The 21,259-nt window shown below is 43.6% G+C and overlaps 1 protein-coding gene across 50 annotated transcripts in view; it reads left to right on the top strand.

Annotated features, from left to right (window-relative positions):
• The window catches only part of ANK2 (ankyrin 2), a 277,263-nt gene that overhangs the window by 128,237 nt on the left and 127,767 nt on the right, over positions 1-21,259 (top strand). For 9 of the 50 annotated variants that reach the window (XM_038134949.1, XM_038134954.1, XM_038134944.1 and 6 more), the window contains exon 1: positions 18,364-19,312. The exons of 18 other annotated variants lie outside the window; for them this stretch is intronic. In XM_038134949.1, coding sequence (XP_037990877.1) covers positions 19,178-19,312 — 135 coding nt within the window. In that variant the 5' untranslated portion in view covers positions 18,364-19,177. Of the gene's footprint in view, positions 1-18,353; positions 19,313-21,259 lie in introns of those variants that run through there. 23 more of the 50 variants (XM_038134940.1, XM_038134955.1, XM_038134948.1 and 20 more) reach the window with 8 other exon arrangements.

The raw sequence follows: 21,259 nt of genomic DNA, 5'->3' as shown, positions 1-21,259 counted from the left end.
GGTTTGCCGCTGTGATTCAGTGTATTTACACTGCACACTGCAGGTATATTTGTCTAGGCAGGGCCTGGCACACAAGTCTGCAATCTGTCAGGTTTGCCTCTGTTTCTGATGGCAATTTCTAGTTTTCTTAAGGCATATTTCTTTAGATGGTTCTGGTTTTGGGGAGGTTTCTCGTGATTTATAATTAATTGTTGTTTTCCTTCTGTGTTAGAGGGGATGATATCTCTCATTGTCTTGGGATGAAAAAACAGAGAACAATAAAAAAATCTATAGAGGTGATCTGTTTGCCAAATCACTCTGTAGTTTCCAAGGACACAAAAAAGAGAATAGTGGAGAAAAGACTGAAATGAAGGTTCTGTTAATCTTAGCTTTAGGACTGTGATACACAGGGAGTGCCTGTGTTAATGCCTTCTCATTGTCGTTTGTTTCCTCCCATCTCTGGATTCTCTAGCTTCTGATGTGCATTAACAAATTCCATGACACACAGGGTTTTTATCCATTCTTTATTAATTTCTCTGGAAGGGAAAGTATCAAGAGGCAATTCCCCCCCTGCTCCTCTTCCCTTTCTGCTACATTGCATGTAAACACAGATATCTGTGAAAAGAAAAGCCTAGAATTCAGCCATGTAATGCTTGAATTTACAGATCCTTTTGGCAGATCTCTAGAATTCAGAAGCCATCTGCTCCCTTGGCATACCTGGGCAGTTTTGAATTTGTTTTGCATTCAGTCTTAAGGCTTTTTGTATACTGAGCTGCATGGCTTAAATAAAATGACAGAGGCTGTTGGATGCCTTTGGGACCTCTGGGTGTGATCTCCATGACTTTTCAAATGCTCGCTTTGCGGAGTTCATTAAGTCTCATCCAAATTGTCTCTATCAAAAACAGGAATGTCATTTCTAACGTACGCAGTGTCTGGATGCTGGGCAGGGCTGCTTGGAGCAGATTGTGATTACTCTCCTAATCCCTTAAATGGGGCACTGCAGCATAAGGTAGTTTTTGTGATTACATTTTTGATTGTGGAATCCTCTGCAAAACAGCCTTTTTAAAAAATGTACCTAATGTGTGGATGTCCTTGCTGGAAGGGCTTTTTTTTCCCTGTCTGCCCAGCACCCATCTCAGTTACTTAACTACAGCGTGCGTTGCTTTTCCCGATTGTCACAAGTCCTATTTCCTCAGCGTGTTTGATTCAAGGGCCTGTTGGACTGCTTTAATTAAAGCTGGATGGAATTAATGCTGCCCCTTCTGCTCTCTCCTTTCCCAGAGTGCGGCATGTCCCTGGCTGCCAGCAGGCAGGCTCAGGCCGCATCCCTGCTAGTAATCGTGTGTGCTGATGCAGGCTCCTCATCAGTTTTTTTGATCCAGGGATCACCAGCGGGCTTTGCTTAGAAAACACAGGGAACACTCCAGTGCTGTGTGCGTTTCCTCCTTTTTAATATTCCGCCCCTGCTCCTGGCTCCCTTCTACTGCGGCTGTACCTTGCTGTTACATAAACAAGTGCCTGGCTGCACCCTAAACTTGCCTTCAGTCAGATGGTCGGGGGGTGGGTCAGGCTGGGCTTTTCCGTCCTGCTGCTGCTGCAGGAGACACACAGCAGCACAGCCATGGGTTGTTTATGTCTGTATCTGTACGTGCCCGTGCTGTGCAGAATGCAGGGTGTAGAGCAGATCAGGAATGTTGGTTTGTGTGCACGCCCATCACATAGGCACAGAACAACCCAAACAGAGAATATGTGGTACATATAGTGTTTTTATTTAGTCGTCAGTTTAAGTGAGCTACCTATCTCTGAGATATTTATGTATCTGTCGCTTTAATTCCTGAAGAGCAATAAATGCTTTTCATGTGAAATGGGATTATCTCCTAGTAGGGGCCCTTCCAGTTTTTGTTGACTTTCTTGGAAAATGGAGGCTAGGAACAAATGAGGTGTGCAGGTCCATGAGAGGCAAAATGCAAATGAATATGTTTTTGTTTGCTCTTAGGACTTAGAGTGTTTCTGCATAGGGGGAATCTGGTTCCAACTTTGTAATTTGTTTGGAAAGCCTTACACTGCAGTGAGTGGATTTTCCCTAAAATGGAGATCCATTTTGATTGTGGAGGGATCACTGGAGTGGGGGAATGTGTCAGGTGCTGTGGGCTGTCTTTCCCAACCCTCTTTTCAATACGTGCCACACACCGGTACGTGCCAAGTGCACAAAGCGCTCCTTTGGCCTCGTCATAGAAACTTTTCCTGTGTCCCTGGAACATCCTGATTACGCAGACGAGGATAAGTGAAGGGCCGTGGCTTTAGCTCTTCCACTCTGGCAGGATGCTGGGCATCTGTTAGTACCATCCCACCCTTCTCCAAGCTCCCAGGGATGCTGCAGGGCGTGGGCTCGTTGTGCCTCTGCCTCTTGAGTGTTCTGCCGTGTGACCATCACCTGTCTGGGCAGCAGCACTGCAAACTGGCTGCAGCCCTGTGCTGCTGGGCTGGCACCAGAACGTTCTGAGATGTTGTCACAGCTGCTGCCTGACGTAGCCCCGGGCCCTTACAGACCCCTGGCCAGCAGGAGCACTGAGCTGCTCACATCCTCTCTTGGCCAGCCTTAGTGGTTCTTTGAAGATGAACAGAATTATTCTACGCTCAAAAACTGGGAGAAGGAGTTTGCACACTGTAGGCTTTCTCTTGTGTTCTTTTTGAGATTGACTCATTTGAGTTTAAAAGCCACTTGACAAGAGGCAGCTCTGCTTATCTTGCATCTAAGTTGGAAATTTTCCCTTTTATGCAGGTCTGACCTTTTCTTGCAGTGTGGAAAAAGGGAACTGGTGCAAACATGTGTATGTGAACAGCCCCCCAACCTTCTGAATAATTGTGTGGGTACCCAAATGTATTAACATAATTAAAAACCAGGTACTAACACAGCAGGTGAGCAGCTTCAAATATGTAGATTTGAATGCAATTTAATTCCATTTTACCCAAATTCAGGATACATAAGGCCCAGCTCCACTGGCCTCTTAGTGTCTTTGGAGAGAGCTGCGTGTGGCTCACCCTTTGCAGAGTGTGGCGAGGGAACCGGGGTGGTTCTGTGACGGTCACTCAGAGTCAGCAGCCAAGCTGGAATTACAGCCTGGGAATCCAGCTGCCTAGCCCCTGGCTCTCTGTAACACATGCTTGCTTCTCCCTGTCTAAAGTACTTCTCAAAGCAGACACAGCTTCCTGTCTCTGCATGTGACAAATGTTGAAAAGATTTTTCGAAAACCCGCATAAAATCCCAAAGAAAAAACATGGTATGAAAATGGATTCTACTGCCAAATGAAACTGATTTTTGAGTGTTACAGATGTGGTAAGCTGATGGCTGTTACCTTTTTGCCATCAGTCATGAGGACAGAGTTTGACATCTGGTCTCTACTAGCAGCAGTTGGGTCTGTATTTAGTATTTTAAAAGTTTGCAAAACTTTTATACCTTTTTGAAGGCGAGATTCATGAGTTCTGTATTCTTAGCATACAATGTTCCACACCGTCTGGAATATTCATCACTGTTTGCTGAAAGAGATGGAGAACCAGTGGCATCAGGTGCATTTTGTCCTTCCCTTGACACCCTGAGCACAGCGGAAGCTCACACAGAGCTACTGCTGGACAATATGTGCAGAAAGGCAAGGATGGAGGGATTCTGCTGCCAGCTGAATTCCAGAGTGTGTGGGGAATAGTCAGCAAGCACTAAGTATCTTCCGTTACGGAGCTGCAGGAAACAGGAAATGAGTTTGCTTTGTTTTACCTCAACAGCAGACTTTGTTTCATGTTACCATCTCCTTTTTCACAAAAGATGAAAATGAGAGACTTCTCACATTCTAGAAAATGTTGTCAGATTTGTCTTAAATCCAGGCCCACTTGAATTTCAAGCACATCTTTGGCCGGGATGGTGGGTGTTTGTCATTGGGTACATGGGCTCTGCACTGAGCCTGGCAGCCCCAAAGTTCATCCCTTGGAAAGGGCCAGATTTCAGTGAGGAAGGAGAACGTGGAGGAGCTAAGGAGTGCTTGGTGTGCTAGAAAAAGGCCTCCCGAGGAGGATGAAGTCATGCAGAGATCCAGTTCTTTGCTCTTGGTCACTCTTGTGTTGGTTCATGGCTGCCAGCCGCTATCTCACCTGGTGTGAACCTGCTGTGGGATCCCTGTGGAGTTCGTATCAGGATAAGGAAGGGAAAGAGTCTCTCACTGCTTGACCTCTGTGTACTGAAGCTTTCAAGGTTCACTGCAGCTTTAACCTGCTGTTCTTTCCTTAGCACTGAGTATGTCTTGTCTGTTCAGTCTTGTGTTCGTTGCCTTGGCAAACGTCTCTGTGATTCACTAGAGTTTCTAGATGTTTCAAATGCCTCTCCAGCCATGAAAAAAACCCTTTTTGGTGTTTTGTAATGGAGTGTTTACGTAGGAGGTGCCTATTCCTGGTGCCCTTTGAGCATTTTCCTTCTGTATTTCAAGCCAATATTTTCCTTATGGAGCTATATCTGGGTGTGAAAGTAATACCTGGCTGGTTTGCTTCCTTGTGAAATGGAGCTTCTTTAGATGATGTTGCACTTCAGAATAGATTGGGACTTACTGCTTCATTTTCTCCATGTCCTGTTTGGGGGGTGTGATGTGCATGGGTACAAATACACGGTGTTCTGAAATGAAGCAAGATTGATCATCTCCAGTTCCCTCGCTTCTGATGGGAAAGCAATTTTCAAGTTTAGATTTGCTCACCTTCTTGTTGTTGTCTAATCATTCCTTGATTTATCTGTGGTATTTCAGTTAATTTCCTTGGTAATTTTTGAAACACAAGGTTTATTCCATCTTAATAAATCATATGTAGACAGTATTTCAAAACACAGATAATTTATCTCAATGTGATTTTGGTACTGTGGGTGACTGTGCCTCTTCAGAAGTTGAAGTTGAATTCATCCATATCTGGAATACAGGGGAAAAGATGAACAGGGTGTGTCGGCTCTATTGTGTGAGACACTGGATGTAGGAGGAGGAAAATGTGTTCCTGGAATGCTAAATCCCTTTGCATTGTAAAGCTTGCTGGGCGCAATCCAGTGTCATGGCAGACACTTTGGATTTTATGGCTGCATTAATTCATTATGTGATTGTTTCTATAAAGTTATGAAAGTGTCCAAAGTGCCCAAGTTTCCGTCTCTCCCTTTGTCTTCATCAGTAAGAAGAACTTCTGCTGAGATTTTCAAAGAGCAACCTAAGAGAGGAGAAATGTCACCACCTGCCTACGGTGACTGTCCACCTATCCTGTCTCTGCAAATTTAACCTAGCATGAATGATTATAAAAAGTTGAGAGAGCATTTGCACCTTGTAGGAAATCATCCATGATAAACTTTGCTGGCTATGGGGATGGATTTGTTGACCTCCTTGTGAAATATTTTGTGTCCTTGAAATTCATTACTTTTCCTGCACCACTGGAAAAATTATTATGTGATGTTTGGGCGGCTTTGTGTTCAGCAATTAAAAAAATGTTTAATGAGGATGTCAGATGTTAAACTGTGAAGTGTCAAGCTTTTTGAAATCTGGCTTCTGTAATTTAGTCCCTCGGGCTTTTCCACTGAACTCCTGGGGAAAGTTTGGCACCTGAAGTGAGAGCGGCATATGAGCTCTGAGTTGATAGTTGAATGGTGCAAGCTGGAGCCATGCCTGGTGGATGTATTTGCCAATCTATAGTGCATCCAGAGGGTGGGAGCAGGGAGGCTGGCCCTGAGCAGGGTAGCAGGAGCGCTGCCATTCAGGCACCACCTCATTCCCATACTACAGCTGGCAGGCAGGTGGATTGTCACACTTTATTGACTTGACTCTGCTCACAAAACATCTTCTGGGTTACTTTTTGGGAATGTAGGTGCTACTTCAGGTTTTGTAAAAGAGAATTCCTGTTCTCTGCATCAGTGTCAAGCAGCTCCTTTGTGCACTCATGGTACTGGTAGTTTGGTTTGAACATCTGGTGAGCTCTTCCATACTTACCTACATCTTGATGAATGTGCCTATGAACACCCTGTCCTTTTAGCCCTAGACAGCAAAAATGATTTTTTTTCCCTGTTCAGTCCATGGGGTTGTGCAGGTAGGTTTAGATGTTCCTCACTGTTACACAGTTATATATAGTATTGGAGCATTTAATATGAATTCCTGAAATCTGAGCAATGTAATTTAGTGAATTTCAGGGGGTTCACAGAGGTGGTGCTGTTCAAGGGTTTTCTCTCGCTAATTATTTATGGAAGTTCCATGTATTGTAAATATATTTAGTGTGTTGCTTATAGTTTTTCAGAGTTTTCTTCAAAACCATGTTAACACTCATTCCTGTGCTAAGGCCTTCCACGTACGGATCAATACAAATTAATTGCTTGCTGCCCTTTTATAAGTGACTGAAAACAAAGGCTGCAATTAAAAAAATGTCTGTAATTACCTTCTGTTTGTTGATGCTAATGAAGGATTTGGCGTGTTAACCTCCTCAAAACCTAGCAGGTTCATTAGCTGCTTAGGGCTTTGGAAAAGAGACATTTTAGGGAGGTGAGCCTAAGTAGGTTTCAGAGTACACATGTCTGTTTAAGGTCAGTTTTTTGTCCTCCAGCAGGATCCTTTTCTCATGAAGATAGGATAAGAATGAGCAGAAGGAGGAAGGGGATGGAAGTAACACAAGATTTAAAAAGTTATTGTTTGCCTGTGCTCTGAAACAGCCCAGTGAGACTGATTGTCTGGGTCAGGAAAAACTCGCAGTGTTTCATATTTAGCAAATATTAGTGGGATGCTGTTCTTGTACGTGACCTGAGGAGAAGTGTGGATTTCTTTTGGCCTGATAGTTTAGATCTGCCTTTTCTTTATTCCTGTTTGTGAAATAAGGCAGCATTGACAAGCGGTGTTCACCCAAAATGAGCCTAGCTCTTATTTCCCCAGGCTGGTAGAAAATGATTTCAGCCGATAGAACTATAATTACAAGCCTTTCTAAGCTGTTTTAGGTTGAATAATTTAAGCTTATTTTAAATTATTTACTCTTTCTGGCCTGTGCTATGCCAGGATGTCTAACAGAGACATGTCACTGCTCAAAATCAGTGCAACAGGAGACTCGAGCAGACAAAAGCCGCTTCGTGCCTCGCTGCTCAGGCCATGATTTCCTGGGGGCTGCCTGGACCCGCTGGAGCCTTCTTGTTCCCCTGCTTCATTTCTTTTTAAAGGCACCAGTGCAGCAGGGAGGGAAGGAATCACGTGCGTTGTGTTGATTTTAGTCTCGCTGCTGGAGCAAGAGGAGGCAGTAACTAAGATATCCCAAAAGGCCCCCATATGTGAGTGGAGAATAGTTAAGCTCAGCAAACCTTTTCTGTTTGTGCTGATGAACATGGTGCTGGGCGTTCAGAGCTGCCCAAAGGAAAGGATTACTTGCTGCCATTCACATCTCCAGGCCAGGGTGACTCAGTTGTGCTTAGTGAAGTAGCAGGTAACAGTGCAAGTTTGCTCTGTTTTAGCTCTCCACAGGGTGACCGTGGATTTAATATCAGCTCTGTTTAGTTACTGTTGGGAGTCATGGAATCACAGAAGGGTTTGGGTCAGAAGGGTCCTCAAAGCCCATCTCATTTTCCTCCTGCCATGAGCAGGGACACCTTCCACTGGACCAGGGTGCTCAGGGCCCCATCCAGCCTGGCCTTGGACACTTGCAGGGATGGAGCACCCACAGCTTCCCTGGGTGACCTGAGCCAGGGCCTCCCCACCCTCACAGGAGAGAATTTCTCGCAGATATTCCATTTGGCCCTGCCCTCATTCAGTGTGAAGCTGTTGCCCTTTGTTATTGAAATAACACTCTTGCATTATATACATGGAAACCTCAAAACTTTATGTAACAGCAAAAGGAAAACCAGTCATTTTCCAAATGATCCCTGTTTCTCTTTATCTTGTTCGTGGAAAAGCTTATGAATAGACATCTTTTGAAAGTGTTATGGTTCTATGGAATGACTTAGCAGGATGAATTGAATAAAATCTAAAATGCTGATATGAACCTTAAATTGCCAAGGCAAGCTGCTGTGTGCAGAGCAGGGTGGCTTTCATGAGCATGGATTTGTTTTGCAAAATTTGACATTTGCTGGAGACAGAAAGTGATACAGATTTTAAAGAAAAATATTTTGACTGGTCAGTGCAGCTGCTGTATCGCAGTTAAATTTTCCTGAGGGAATGCATGGAGACTCCATAGCAACTAGATGAGATGTGTGCTGTATTCTCCATGCTGCTGCTGTGTTTTCTTGGGAGAATCTGGCCATCCCCCAGTGCCCCCGCAGCCACAGCGTCTGTGCTGCTCAGCCTAACTGGGCTTGGCAAATGGCAGCCGCGGCCACTGGCTGCATCAGGGGTATTTTTAGGATCATGAAAAATCCCCTAAGTTGTATTTTTCCCCTTTTCTTTTCTTGATGGGGACAGCACAAAGCCTGCAGTGCCGTCTGAAGGGTAGACAAACCACTCAGGCACTCCTTTGGTAATAGTTGATTTACTAACCTCTCCTTTGCTGGGATGCAGGTGTTAGCACCAGGTACTTCAGCAGAGCTGTGTGCACCCTCAAGTGGTGCAGGCTATTAGCCTGGTGAGTGATGAGGCCCTGCAAAAGGTTTCCCAAAGAAGTGAAATCAGAAATAATTAATAGCTGTGCCCCGAGCCGGCTCTGCATTGCAGCACGAGTTCTCCCAAGCTTAAGGAAGTACGTGCTTGGCTGTCTTCCCCGGGTTTCTGAGGAAGCCTAGCACTGAACCTGTGTGGTTTAGGGTTTGCTGATGCTCCCGGTGCCTGCGGGGTGGCACTGCAGTGTGGGTGAGAGGGCAGATGGGATGCATTTCCTTGCAGAGCCAGCACAGAGCTAGCTCAGTGTCCCTCCCAGTTCCATGGAGGATTTGTCCCTGCCGCGGTGGAACAGAGCTGACACCAACCTCAGTGTGTTTACTCTGAGCAGTGCTTGGGAATTCATTAAAACAGAGGAGTGAAGGAAATTGTCTGAGGGCAGCTTAGGAGGAACCATGTCCTGCTCCAGCTGATGAAAATGCAGGTGGTTGTAAAGGTTGATTAACACCGGTTTTCTCTTTATTGCAGTTTAGCCATCTTGTACATCATCTGGCTGGGTTTAGCAGCACACATTCCATTATTTTGGGCAATAAACGGTCATTATGTTGTAGTCTCTGCATAGTTGTAATAATGATTGTTGGCCCAGAAGCGTGAAACGCAGGAAGGAGTATTTTATCCTTTTTAAACCAACTTCAATGTGCAAGCTTAATGATACAAAAGCAGAAGGCTTGAGAGGAAGCAGCCTTCTTCTGGAAGAAGAGTTTGAGATGGAGAAGGATAATTTATAGATAGGGAACTGTAATTAAAGGTTATGAAGGAACACTTGGTTTTAAAATACTATATATAATAACCTTAACTCTTAATATAATAACCCTGAAAGATTTGCCAATGATTTCAGGAGATTTAGATTTTTTCCAGATGATTTCAGCCAGGAGATAATTTACCTCCTATTACATAACCATCTTAGTGATTTATATTTTCCAATGTAATTTTTAAACATGTGTGCACTTTCTGTAATACAGCTCTGTGATTGAAGGACAGATTATGTATGGTGGAAAAAAATGTCACGCCAATGTGCTGTGAGGTCCAAAATGTTCTTTATGTAATTTTTATGTTTTGTGACCCCTCCTGTTCAAATCACCCCGTTGTTAGCGCAAGGAGAACCTTGGTGTTCTGGCACCAATTTATAAATTTAATACCCATCTAGAAATAATGATTAAAATAAATAGAGAAGCAGAAAGCACTGGAAAATCTCAAATGGAATTGGAGAGAAATCTGCCAAGTCCGAGGGGTAAAATGAAGGTGGTTTTTCCCAACACCTGGAACTCAAGATGCCCATGTGCCATTTGCAGAGCAAGCATGCTTCCTTGCAAAGCATCTAGTGCACTTCTAGCCCATCTGAACATAAGTTCTAAATATTCTTCTCTGGTTTTGCTTTTGACAGTGATTTGCAGCAGTTGAGTTTCTTCCCATCAATAACCCTTTCAGTTCTGCAGGGACTGTCTGCAATATGTTTTGCTGCCTATTTTATCCTGTAATCTCCCATTACTTCTTAATATACGGAACTAGGAGTAATGCCTGAGATTTTTAATACAGAAGCTTGGTGCAACTTTAATCTCCTCAGAGATTGTGGAGGTGGCAGACCCCTGTCAGTGAAAAATAGGGTCAGAGAATCAACAAAATTCTTCCCTTCCCAAGTGCTGCTTCAGGGCATCAGCATCTTTATCTTGGATATTTGTGGAAGTGTTAAAAAATTAGAAATAGATGCTTTCCTGCTGTGCAAAGACAGTGGTGGTTGCTGGTTAGGCAAGAAAGAGTCAAGTTTTGCCATATAGGAGTTGTCAGACACTGCAACAGACTGCCAGGGCAGTGGTGGAGTCGCCATCCCTGGAGGGATTTGAGAAATGTGTGGATGTGCCACTTGGGAACGTGGGTTAGTGGTGGCTTGGCTGTGCTGGGGGAGCACTTGGATCTCGTCCATCCTAAATGGCTCTGTGATTCTGTGGCTGATCAATGAGGCTGTGGCTTGTAGAGAGTCTGGCTGACGGAACTGCCACGGGGTTTATTCTCTTTGATCTTTGTCCTTGACAGTCCTTTAGTGCTGGAGGGAGTTGGAGCAGTGAGTGAGAGAGGACCTCCTGGCCTGGGATCAACTGATCCTCCTGTGATCCCAAGGCAAAGACCAGGCTCACTTCAGTGGGTGCTAGAGCAGCCTCATGGAGAACAGATAAGAATAGACAAATATTCATTTAATCAGACAGCTGCTTCCCCTGTGGTGTTGATATCTCCCCCCAAATGAGTCATCTCTGCAGTAATAAAGAATTTCATTTGTCACTGTGAATGCAGCAGGACTTTTGGAACTCTCATATAGGACCTGAGGTCTTGGACTTAATATTCATTTGGCCTGGGAAATGGTAGCCTCTTCAAGTATTTTATTAGACAAAATTCCTTTATTTTAGAGTATCATTGCTTAATAGATGTGCTTTTACATATCTGGGGGATTTGGCTATTGTTTAGCTTACAAATTCCTTTTTTTCCCCCCTATTATTTTTACTCATTCTGAGTGTAAATTGCAAATTCAGATGGGAATTGTAGTCAGCCTGATGAAGTCCTGAGATGTGGGGCTTGGTCAGTGGCTGCCTTCATGACCTCAGGCTGAAATATTTGCATGTACTCTTTCACTTCATCCGTGTTGGGTTGCATTGTCGTATGACTGCTTTATGGGCATTTGTTCTCAAATGCAGAACATACTTTGCTGTTGTTCTGGGCGATCATCTGGATTGAGCTCTGAAGCTACAAGTTTGTAGGAAAGAACAAGTTTAGTGCTGCATTTCACAAAATAGGGAGTTGCTTCCAATGAGATGGGAATCTTGGTTCCTTTCCCCTGTTTTTTAAAACTGTTTAATTACTGTAGTACACACTAAGGAGCAGTTTAGAATTTTTTTTTTCTGTTGATGAGCACTTAAAGAAGTCCATGGGACTTCCCAGCTTGGGCTGGCTGTAGGAAAAAGTGCTACTCTCACAAAGGAAAGGTAGGACAAAGCAGGTCGGGATAAATTGGAATCTATTTCTGACCTTGCTTATTACCTAATAGGAAATATATGAATTTTCCATTCCATGTAATTGGAATTTTATATATTTCTGTCCCAGTTGGTGTTGGGAAGATGCTGTCAGAGAGGAAAGATGGAAATCCAGTATTAAAAGAAGGTGTCGGAGAAGGGAGTCGTTTGTGGAAATTGTGACCTATTTTCCACCTTGTCGCTAACTTGGGGCCAGATTTTCATGTGGGGCCATAAAGGCCAAATAAAGGAGCTGTAACAGTGACAGAGTGGGGCTGGCAAGGAGTAATGCAGATGGGAAAAGGTGCTCCCAGCTGGAAGAGGCTGGGATGTCCTGAGGGATGTAATTTTCTGCTGCTTATTTGAGTTCTCCTGTCTGCCTGGGCTCTGTCTGTGCTGGAGTCTTGGGACTTTGTGAAGGGGGGGTGGGAGAGTGGTCATGGCCAGGGGTTCTCTCTCGGTTCCTGGGACACCGTAGGAGAGTTCAGTGGCATAATATGTTTGGTAATGATCAAATGGTACAGTTATAATGTAGTGTAAAATATCCAATAAATGCTCTAGCCCCTTTCTTGCCATTAAAAATTTGCAAAGAAAGCCATAGGCTTCATGCAGCATTATTTAGTAAATTTTTGTGTTTCTTGCTGGCAGTAAATCTGTGGGTTTATGTACCTTTGGGGATTTTTGCTGGTTTGTCTGTTTTAACTGAGGTCCTTTAATGGACCTTACTAGTGCCTAATTTTGGTTCTTATGTAATTATGAATTTCTTAAAATTGCATTATTGGGTTTTGAGAGGAACCAGGTTTTTGTGTGGATCTGTTCATGCTGCATGTTCTTTTCCACAGCTTTTGGCTTCCAGGCATGCCCGATAAGAGTATTTTTCTTTAGTTATCAGTGTCTTCAGAGATACCAGACCAAGAAGGGGGTAACTCTTGTTTGCAGTGCAGTTTAAATTTGGGCTTGTGTCCCTGAGGGCAGTTGCTGTGTGAATCCCATCTGCTGGGTGCTACTGAGAACTGCAGAGAATCTGTGAAGCTCCTCCTCTTTGACTTCAGAAGTTTGTGGGGTTTTTTTTTTGGTGAAAGGTGTTGTTTCCCTGAATTTTCTAATGTCTACAAAGCGAATGTTTATTTGATTATCTCTTTCTTATGTGTTCATTTCTCTTAAAAATGTGAAGTTTTAAAACCTTGGTTACTTTGCCTCGTGTTTAGCAGCCACAGGATGTGCACCATTATCATGCATCTCACAATATCGTGAGTTAGGAAGGACAGCTGGAGAAAGTTTTACAGCATTCTTAGGATTTCTCTGGAAAAAAACTGCTCAGTTTGGTCATTGTGCCTTCCTCAGCTCTCTCTAATTTGTAGGCACTGCTGGTTTTAACAATCCTGAGAGACTACAGTGCCCAAGAACTTGCTTTGGCGGTTGATCATAATCTCCCAATTTCTAATTTATTCATTATTCAGAATTGCAGCAGAATTTGATGCAGACTTGTTTACAGACGATGTGCTCTTCCCGATGACCTTTGGTGCCTCTATCAACTTTATGGAGGTGATTTGGCTTTTTCCCAGGGTGGCAGGCCTTAAGTAGCTGATGAATGATGTGAAGGTGTGTTTTCAATCACAAGATCTCAAATAGTCTATTTAGAACCGCGTGTATGGCTGTGATAATGAAGTTTAGTCACTAACTCAGCAGACTTATTTGTTTTTCACGCTATTCTGGCTCTCGTTTGGATGATGTATGTCACTATAAAGCACAAATTGCTTGCTTACAGAAACAGAAATTCTTGATTGTACTCTGTTAGAACCCTTTTGATCATAGGGAAGTGCTTTTGGAAGATTGGAATCTTTTATTTATCATCTAGTGCAACTCTGTCAGTGTGGGGAAAGGCAGAATATTAGACAGGAGTGATACAAACCCAAGCTTTCAAGTACTGTTTGTTGACATGTGACGAATAGAGCAGATAATTTTTTCCTTTCATGACTCACTCTTTCTTCAAAAATTGGGCGCATCAAGCCTTTGGAACTCGCTCCAAAGTGGATGGGTGTTCATCCGCACCAGAGCCTTGTTCAAGGCAGAGACGCGGAGTCAGTAACGCTGGATTCTGTTTTGATTTCCCAAGCGCCATTAGCTGAGCACAGAAAACACAGATATAATATTGAAGAATAGAAAAATTGCAGTTTTATGGCTGCACTTCAAGTAAATGTGGGTGCGCTGGGCACGGCCGGGTCGTTTTTAGCATTGGTACAGGTATATTCAGTGTGTGTGCGCCTGTGCCTAGATCAGTGTACATTAGCTCATATTGGTGTGGGAATTGGGGCATTAGGTTTAGTTTATTTTCAGTGGCACTAATATTCTCTTTATGTTTCTAGTTTAACCATCAAGAGCAAATCATTAAAGCAAATATTCAAGAAGTAATGATTTTCTAATGTGAATTATAGTGACTCATTTCTAACAGATGTGTTTAATGGGCCCCAAGATAACAGGCAAAAGGTGCAAAATAAAATCCAAACCAAGTAAATGAACTCTGGGTTTTCACTTAAGAACTTGTGATTAACCACTTTGTATCATTTACCATCAATGATGCACCGTGACAGCAGACATTAGTACAATGGGTGAGGAAAAGCTCAAGTCAGGGGCACAATACTGACCAAACGTAAGGAATTCTTTGAGAATTCCTCAGAATGTGCTCTTTAGCAAAGGAAAAATTACATATTTAACATTATTTAATTCCTCATTGAATTAATTGATTCTGTTAAACTACAGTAAAGCAAAAGATGTAACATGTGGCAAACTTTATGCATTGTAGTCCTATGTATATGTTATACATGAAATATATAGTTCCCCCCTTAAGCTGATTTTATATTAAAATAGGCAATATTTGATTTTGAAAGTTGTGTCAAATTCATAGGAAATAGAATGGAAGTGAGAACTACAGAAGCCTCTGCATTTCAGCAACAAGGGCTTAGGAGACTTGAGGTTTTCAGAATCAGCAGTGAGCTCCTGCTGATGTATTCAGAAGGGAAAATTGGATGATTTTCTTGGCGAATTTGAGGCCTTACTTGATATTCCAAATTCAGAGTGTGATAGCATCACAATATCCTACAAGATGGTTTAAGGCAGAATTAGTATCTGGTCTATGTTAGGGAGGAAAAATCAGAGCTAATAAAGGGCCAGAGATTTGGTTTAGATTTAGACTGATGCGAATAGGCACCAGCTAGACCTTAGTGCCACAGGAGGATATAACAACCATGAAGTACTCAAAGAATGCCTTAGTTCTGTTCAAGTGCCCAAATTAACTTTTTTTGCTCATGAGAAGTGATAATTTACTTTATAGCTGTGTTGGCATGGGTGGGCCAGAGCTGCATCTTAACCCTTTACCCTCAGGCTGTTTTTGAATATTTCTCTATGCGTTGATTTTTAGTTTTGGGATTAGTCAACAGTGCCTGTTAGATTTCCCTTGTGTTACTCAGTGCTTCGTGTTCACATGTGCCTCTCATTGCCCGTGAGGTGTAACCAAGGCTGAGAGAGAAAATAAGTATCTGCTGCAATTTTTGTGAGAAAAATAGGTGATAGATAAACTGCTGTGCCTGTGAGGGCATCTCTATGAAATCTGGGGCTGTTCTTGCCTTCTTGTGCCACACCTGTCATCCAAATGCTCCTGTATCTGTAAAGTAAGGATGTGTTTTATCTGTGGGATGCTGGAGGCTCAGGTGCCTTTTTGTGTTTATTTTATGCTTTCCTATCCATGAAGGAAGGTTTTCAGGATCTGTAGGATCCAGTGTCAGCAAGATCTGTAGCTGCAGTGATTAAACCTCAGGTTATCTCTTTGCTTTTTTCATAGTGGCTAAAATATATATGGTGCCACTTGGATTAAGGGCTGTCCAGAGAGCATCATTAGGCTTAATGTGTCAAATGATTGACCATCAAAAGCAGAGAAATCTTCTATAAATGGCACAAAATAGATTTTTGTACTTGATTGGACTCAAAATATTTAAGTCAAAGAGGATTTTTTTGCTAGGTTCTCTGGAGCAGACAATGGCCCCTTTGTAAAGGCTGCTTAGGCTTTGGGAATTGCTTATTGTGGTCACTGTGACCAGAGGAAGAAAAGGCTGTATTTTTGGGAAATAGTGATCTCATCAGTGTCATTGTTGTAAAGCATAAAGGTGGACATAAATGATATAAAGTCATGACTCACCAGAGTTTATAGTCTACATGAGCTCAATATCTGACCCAAAATAATTGCTAGAAGCAAATGAGCTGTGTTGTACTTGACCTTCCCATAGAAAAATCCCCAGGAATGAAAAACTTTGCATTTAGGAATCATTTCAAAGTTCAGGGGATCTCCTAGATGTGCACAGGTCCCAGTGCAGTCTCTTTTCTCTCTGTTTTTTTTTTTTTAATTTTATTTTAATTACTATGTTTAACCATAAAAGTGTCATGGGGAATGGCTCTTTGGGGAGAGATTTAACAGTAATAAAACTGGGGATTTATGTTGCTAACTGTTGTTATTTGTCTCGATACTTGGAACTCCTTCTCTCTGTGTTTTTGCTGCTTGCTTGCTTTCCTTTTTTTATTAGTAATGGCAAAAAAAGCATAAAGAAACATTTTTCCGGGCAGCAGAGCAGTTTTGCTTCTGTTGCTGCCTGCCTGGGTGTGCGTGACTGTCCTTAGTCCTGTTTCATCTGACAATACCCAAGCTGTGCCATCCCTGGGCTGTGGAATGGTATCCCATCAAATGAAGTCTCCCTCTGGAGATGAGCTTACAGCGTGAATTTCACTGTTTCTCGCTTGTTGATCTTCGAGGTCTTGGTTGGGATTTTGCAAGTCACTGCGAAGCAGTGGGTTTGTACCACGCTGCTGTTTTTGATGGCCAGTAGTAACAAACTGAGAGGATCTAGCCGTTGCAACATTTACTGTGAGAATCTTTGGGAAAGTCGCAATTCCCAAAAGTTTGCTGAGGGCTTTATTGGTTTGTATTGCCCTAAGGCTGACAATCCTTATTGCCTAAGTGCTGCAGGCGTAGAAACACTCAGAGAAACCAGAATGTTTTCCCCGTTTCGGGGGAAAAGAGGGACCCTGCTTAGCATCAGTTGTTTAATACGTGGGGTACTCTGCTCTCCTTCTTACAGACACTGTAGATTGAGTTTCTGAGGGTTTCCTGGGTAGGAAAGTAGTTGAGGTTTTGGAGTTAGTGCTGTGAAAAGGTCTCTTGGGCTGCTGAGGAGGGCTGAGGTGCTTTGGCGTGAGCTCTGTGCCTCCAAACTGTGCCTCTGGTTTTGGTTTCCTCACTGCTGCTGGCTGGGGTAGGGATTTGTAGCCCTAACAAAACAGCAAAGAGCATGGGAATGCAGAGATACAGCAACATGTTCCCCCACACAGGCCTTGAACCCTCCAACATGCACTTTGTTAGGATACCATGCCCTGGGTCTGGCAGGACACGAACGTGTTCGCTTTCTGAGCAATTTGCCCTAAAGTCTTGGGGGACTTGGACAAACAACAGTAATATTGAAAGGCTCTGGCAGAAAGCTTCTCCATTGCTCTCCCTCTGATGGCTGCACAGATTGTTGCTTTCCACAAGTAGCATTTCCCAGGAATGCCTGTTACTCAAGTTTTCCACCCTTTCCCCTGGAGTGGTGCCTTGTGTTTTCCAGTAAGTTATTTGCATATTAAATAGCTTGTTCTATCCAGGGATTTGTAGTTCCAGTTTATGTTGGAACCTTAGTTAGATGAGCTTTGGTCGAGTCAAGCGTTTGGTGGGACTCCTTCTTCCATCCTTTTATTTTGATAACTAAATTAAGAAGTTCTGTCAGTGTGTTACACGCCTTATTATTGCCGCAGGGTAATGCTTTGGAAGAGCTGAAGGAACTTGTTACCAGCTAATTATGGGCAAGGGAGCCTTGCACAAACAGTCTGGAACTGTTGCCAAGTGCTGCCAAAAATGTTGAATGGGCAGAAGCAACAATTTAACTGTTCTGTGCTTGTTTCTATCCAGCATGTATCCGTCACAGCACCTGCATTGATCCATCCAGGAGCATTCATCAGCAAGGAACAATTATAGAGCCCCTTAAAATCTCTTCAGGATAATTAACAAAGAAGAGACCCCATCAATAGTGGGGGGCTGGGGGAGCTGGGTCTCTTGGATCCTAACTGGTGCTGCTGTGGAGGGGAGCTGGGTGGGAGTCAACAGGCTGCCTGCTGACATGTGCTGCGGTACTGGCAATTGGTTGAAACCCCAAAGGGAAAAGAGTTGGTGGCTGGTTGTTGCAATTCTTTGAGGATCTCTCTGCTTCTGATGAATTTGGGCCTTAAATTTTCAAATAGATGCCCCACTCTGCCGGGCCTGGATGTGCATGGTGGTGTATTCTACAGGGCTTTGGTACCTGCAGACACTTTGTCCCTGCTGCCTCTGCTACCCCCAGCTGGTCGTGTTTGAAAACTGCCAAGTAATTCTCAACTACCTTTTCCTTTTTGTTTTGTTTGGGTTTTGGTGGGGTGGTTTGGTTTAGTGTGAGTGTCTTTTAATTCTGCTCTGAGCCTCTTCTGGATAAGAGGTACATTCCAACATGCAATCCTGAACATTGTTTTTAGCCTAATGGGTGCAATCATAAGTAACTCCGACACAGAGTGAATGTTCTCATTCTCAGTTTTGTTAGGATTGTTCTTATTATCCTTTTTTTGGGTTTTTTTTTTTTTTTTTTTTTTTTTTTTTTTTTTTTTCTTTTTTGGTTTTGGGTTTTTTTTGGCCTCAATTTTTAATCATAACTATTCTAACTAAAGGATTTAACACCAATCTTCAACCAAATTGACAATTAAAATCCCAAACAAGACCAAACATGACACAGACAAGAGCAAAAGTGGTCTAGCAACAGATATTGTCCTTTTTGGATACATTTGAGCTCATTTGAAATCATACCCAGGGGACATATCAATCCAAAGCAAGCTCATCACAGTTATTGGCTACATAAACATGAAATACCGTGTGAATCACTGAAATCAAGTGGTCGTGAAATCTGTGCTCATCCACTTTGTCTTGCTTTGTAAATATCAAGTAGATGTTGAATAATAGACTTAAATAAACCATATTTTTGAGTTAGAAACTCAGAAGGCGTGAGCAACATTCTGAAATTCAGTGCTTTATGTAAGCACAGTGAGACCGAGCAGGACAGGGGAAAAAATCAAAGCATGGAAAGGCACGCAGCTGGGTAACTCAATAACCCGTGTGTGTAGGGCATTCCACCCAGCGGGACTTTAACTTTGCGAGCTGGGCCGGCCGGCTCCGTGCTGCAGAGCCGTCCCCCGGCCCACCCCACGCCATTGACATGCATAGCTGGCCTGGTAGGTGTAAAAATAGCCGGGCAGCGCCTGAATTGGAAATGGTCACCGAGCGCTGCCCGCAGTTGCTGGGGTTTCGGGTTCTCCGGGACGCGGCGCGGCTCGGCTCGGGGGGCCCGGGGCCAGTGGCCGAGGAGCGGAGCGCGGGCGGGACCCTCCTCCCGGCCGGTCCCCTGTCCTCCGGGAGCGCCGGGCACCCGCTGCCGTGCGAGGGCCGTCCCCCTGCTCGGAGGCAGCAGAAGAACTGATATGGGCAATGCACCCATTTGCCAGGCTTGTCATTCAGAGAAGGGCTTAAGGACACAGGGGAACATACAGGACTTGGATAAAACTCCGGATTATTATGGATACAACAGTGAAGAAAGCAAAGAGCCTGAAGCCCTGGTAAGTTTGGCCGAAGAAAATAGGAATCACAGGGGAAAATGCAGTTGAGGGTTGTGCATGTTGCATTTGCAAAGGATGTTTTTGCTCAGAACCTTTCTGGATAGCTTGCAGTACTGAGGGGTCTGCCAAACTTGTCCATGCAGAAGCTTTGCTTTGCTGCCCTGACTGTGATTAAAAAGCAGCTGTCGCTGAGCTGTGCAGTGCCTTCAAAGCATTGTCAGCTACCAGAAGGTTGAGGTATGTGAAGAGGGAACCCCGTGGGTGAAACAAGCTCTGCAATGAATGGATGTTATCCAGTTACCTTGGTTTGCACAACTGCTAGGAATGATCCAGTATTGATCGCTCTCCAAACTTGAACTCAGTAGTTGACTTTTGAGCTGCTGCCTGCCCAGTACATGGTGTTGTTTTCTGTGTGCAATCAAGACAGAGCCACCCAGATCCTAATGCAGGTGAGGGTTACAGTGAGTGGGACCAGGCACAGGCAAGGGGTCACACTTATGGCAGTAATGTCAGCATTTGTGCAGTAAACCAGAAAAAAATCAGTAAGATGTGAATGCTTGCATGGTGTCTATGGCAAATGAAGTGTCTCTTCGCTCTTTTTTCCCTTTATTTCTCATTCTGTTTGAGAAATTCATTAAGTGGTTATTTCATTCAAAATTTGCAATAGAAGTGTGTTGTGTCAAAACTTCTGGCAGCATAGGAAGATCAGTAAACCTTCAGTGTCAGTGTATCCAAATTTCATGTTCTCTGCAGTCGATGTACACTAGAATTGGTCTCAGTGTGCCCTGGTGCTTTGCACATGCCTCAGTTCCTGCAGTGCAGCATAGAAGAACAGGTGAGCTGACTTCTCGAGTTGGTAGGGGAAGAGGAGACCCGAGGCACTTCCAGCAGCAGCTCTCAAGGAGTTCTGCACTGTCTTAGAAAAAACTTTTGATGACATATTGGCTTTCTGGTAGCATATTTTTTGGCTGGATTTTTCTGACCAGTTTTACATTGTATTTCACTGACTACACAGCTGGACCCGTTCTTCATAGAATCACAAAATGGTTTGGGTTCAACGGACCTCAAAGATCATCTAGCTCCAAACCCTCTGAAATAAAACTTTCTTCAAGATAAAGCATGAAAGTAACCTACTTTTTTGAGGATACAGACAGGGTTTTTTTTCTTCTACCAAGCAGTTTTTGGTTGAATTAACAAATAATCTGCAGTGTTTGTGGTGGGAAACATGCAGTCAGGGGGAGGGCCAGTGGGATTCCTTGGGCTGTGGGGGAGGACAGGCCTGCTTCCATTGCCGAGGGTGGTTTCACCGGGCATTAGAGGATCTCCCTGAAGCTGTTAGCAAAGGTATGGAAGCCCCTGTGACACAAATAAGCAAACTAAAACAGTTCTTCTGGCACGTCCAGCCTCTGAGCTGCCCTTCGGCATAAGGTCAGCCCTCAGAGGAGGCAGGAGTGAGCAGCATGTGATCTTTGAGGCTTCTTTTCCTTTTTATTTTTCTGGATACTTTTCATTCAGCCTACGCAGCTTTTCGTAGCAGGCAGAGATCAGGCACTTTGATAATGTTTTTGATGTGTTCAATCATAAGATCTTGGCTTTATGTGACCCTGGTAGGGACTGGCCAAGTTTCTTTGGATGTCTGTCTTGATTCAGGCTTACAGTGCTTGGGGGGGGATTACAAAGGAAAGTGCCTCTATTTTCCTAAGAATGTTTGCAGTCTCTTATCATCCTTATGATTCCATACCAAAGAAGTTAAAAGAAGAAGAGGTGTCTCTAAATTAGAAATGTCAGTACAGCTTTGTTCTGCAGGGAGAAATTGTATATCTATTTTTCCCCCCCCCAACAGGAATATGGTATCCAGCACAGTACCCTGTTAGCTATTATAGATCTCCTCTGCCTTTATGTAACTGTAGCCATGCTCCCTGTCTTGGCTCATTAAAAAGAGTTGCC

Source organism: Motacilla alba, chromosome 4, assembly GCF_015832195.1.
Source record: "Motacilla alba alba isolate MOTALB_02 chromosome 4, Motacilla_alba_V1.0_pri, whole genome shotgun sequence".
Lineage (NCBI taxonomy): Eukaryota > Metazoa > Chordata > Aves > Passeriformes > Motacillidae > Motacilla > Motacilla alba.
This window is presented reverse-complemented; position numbering and strand designations above follow the sequence as displayed.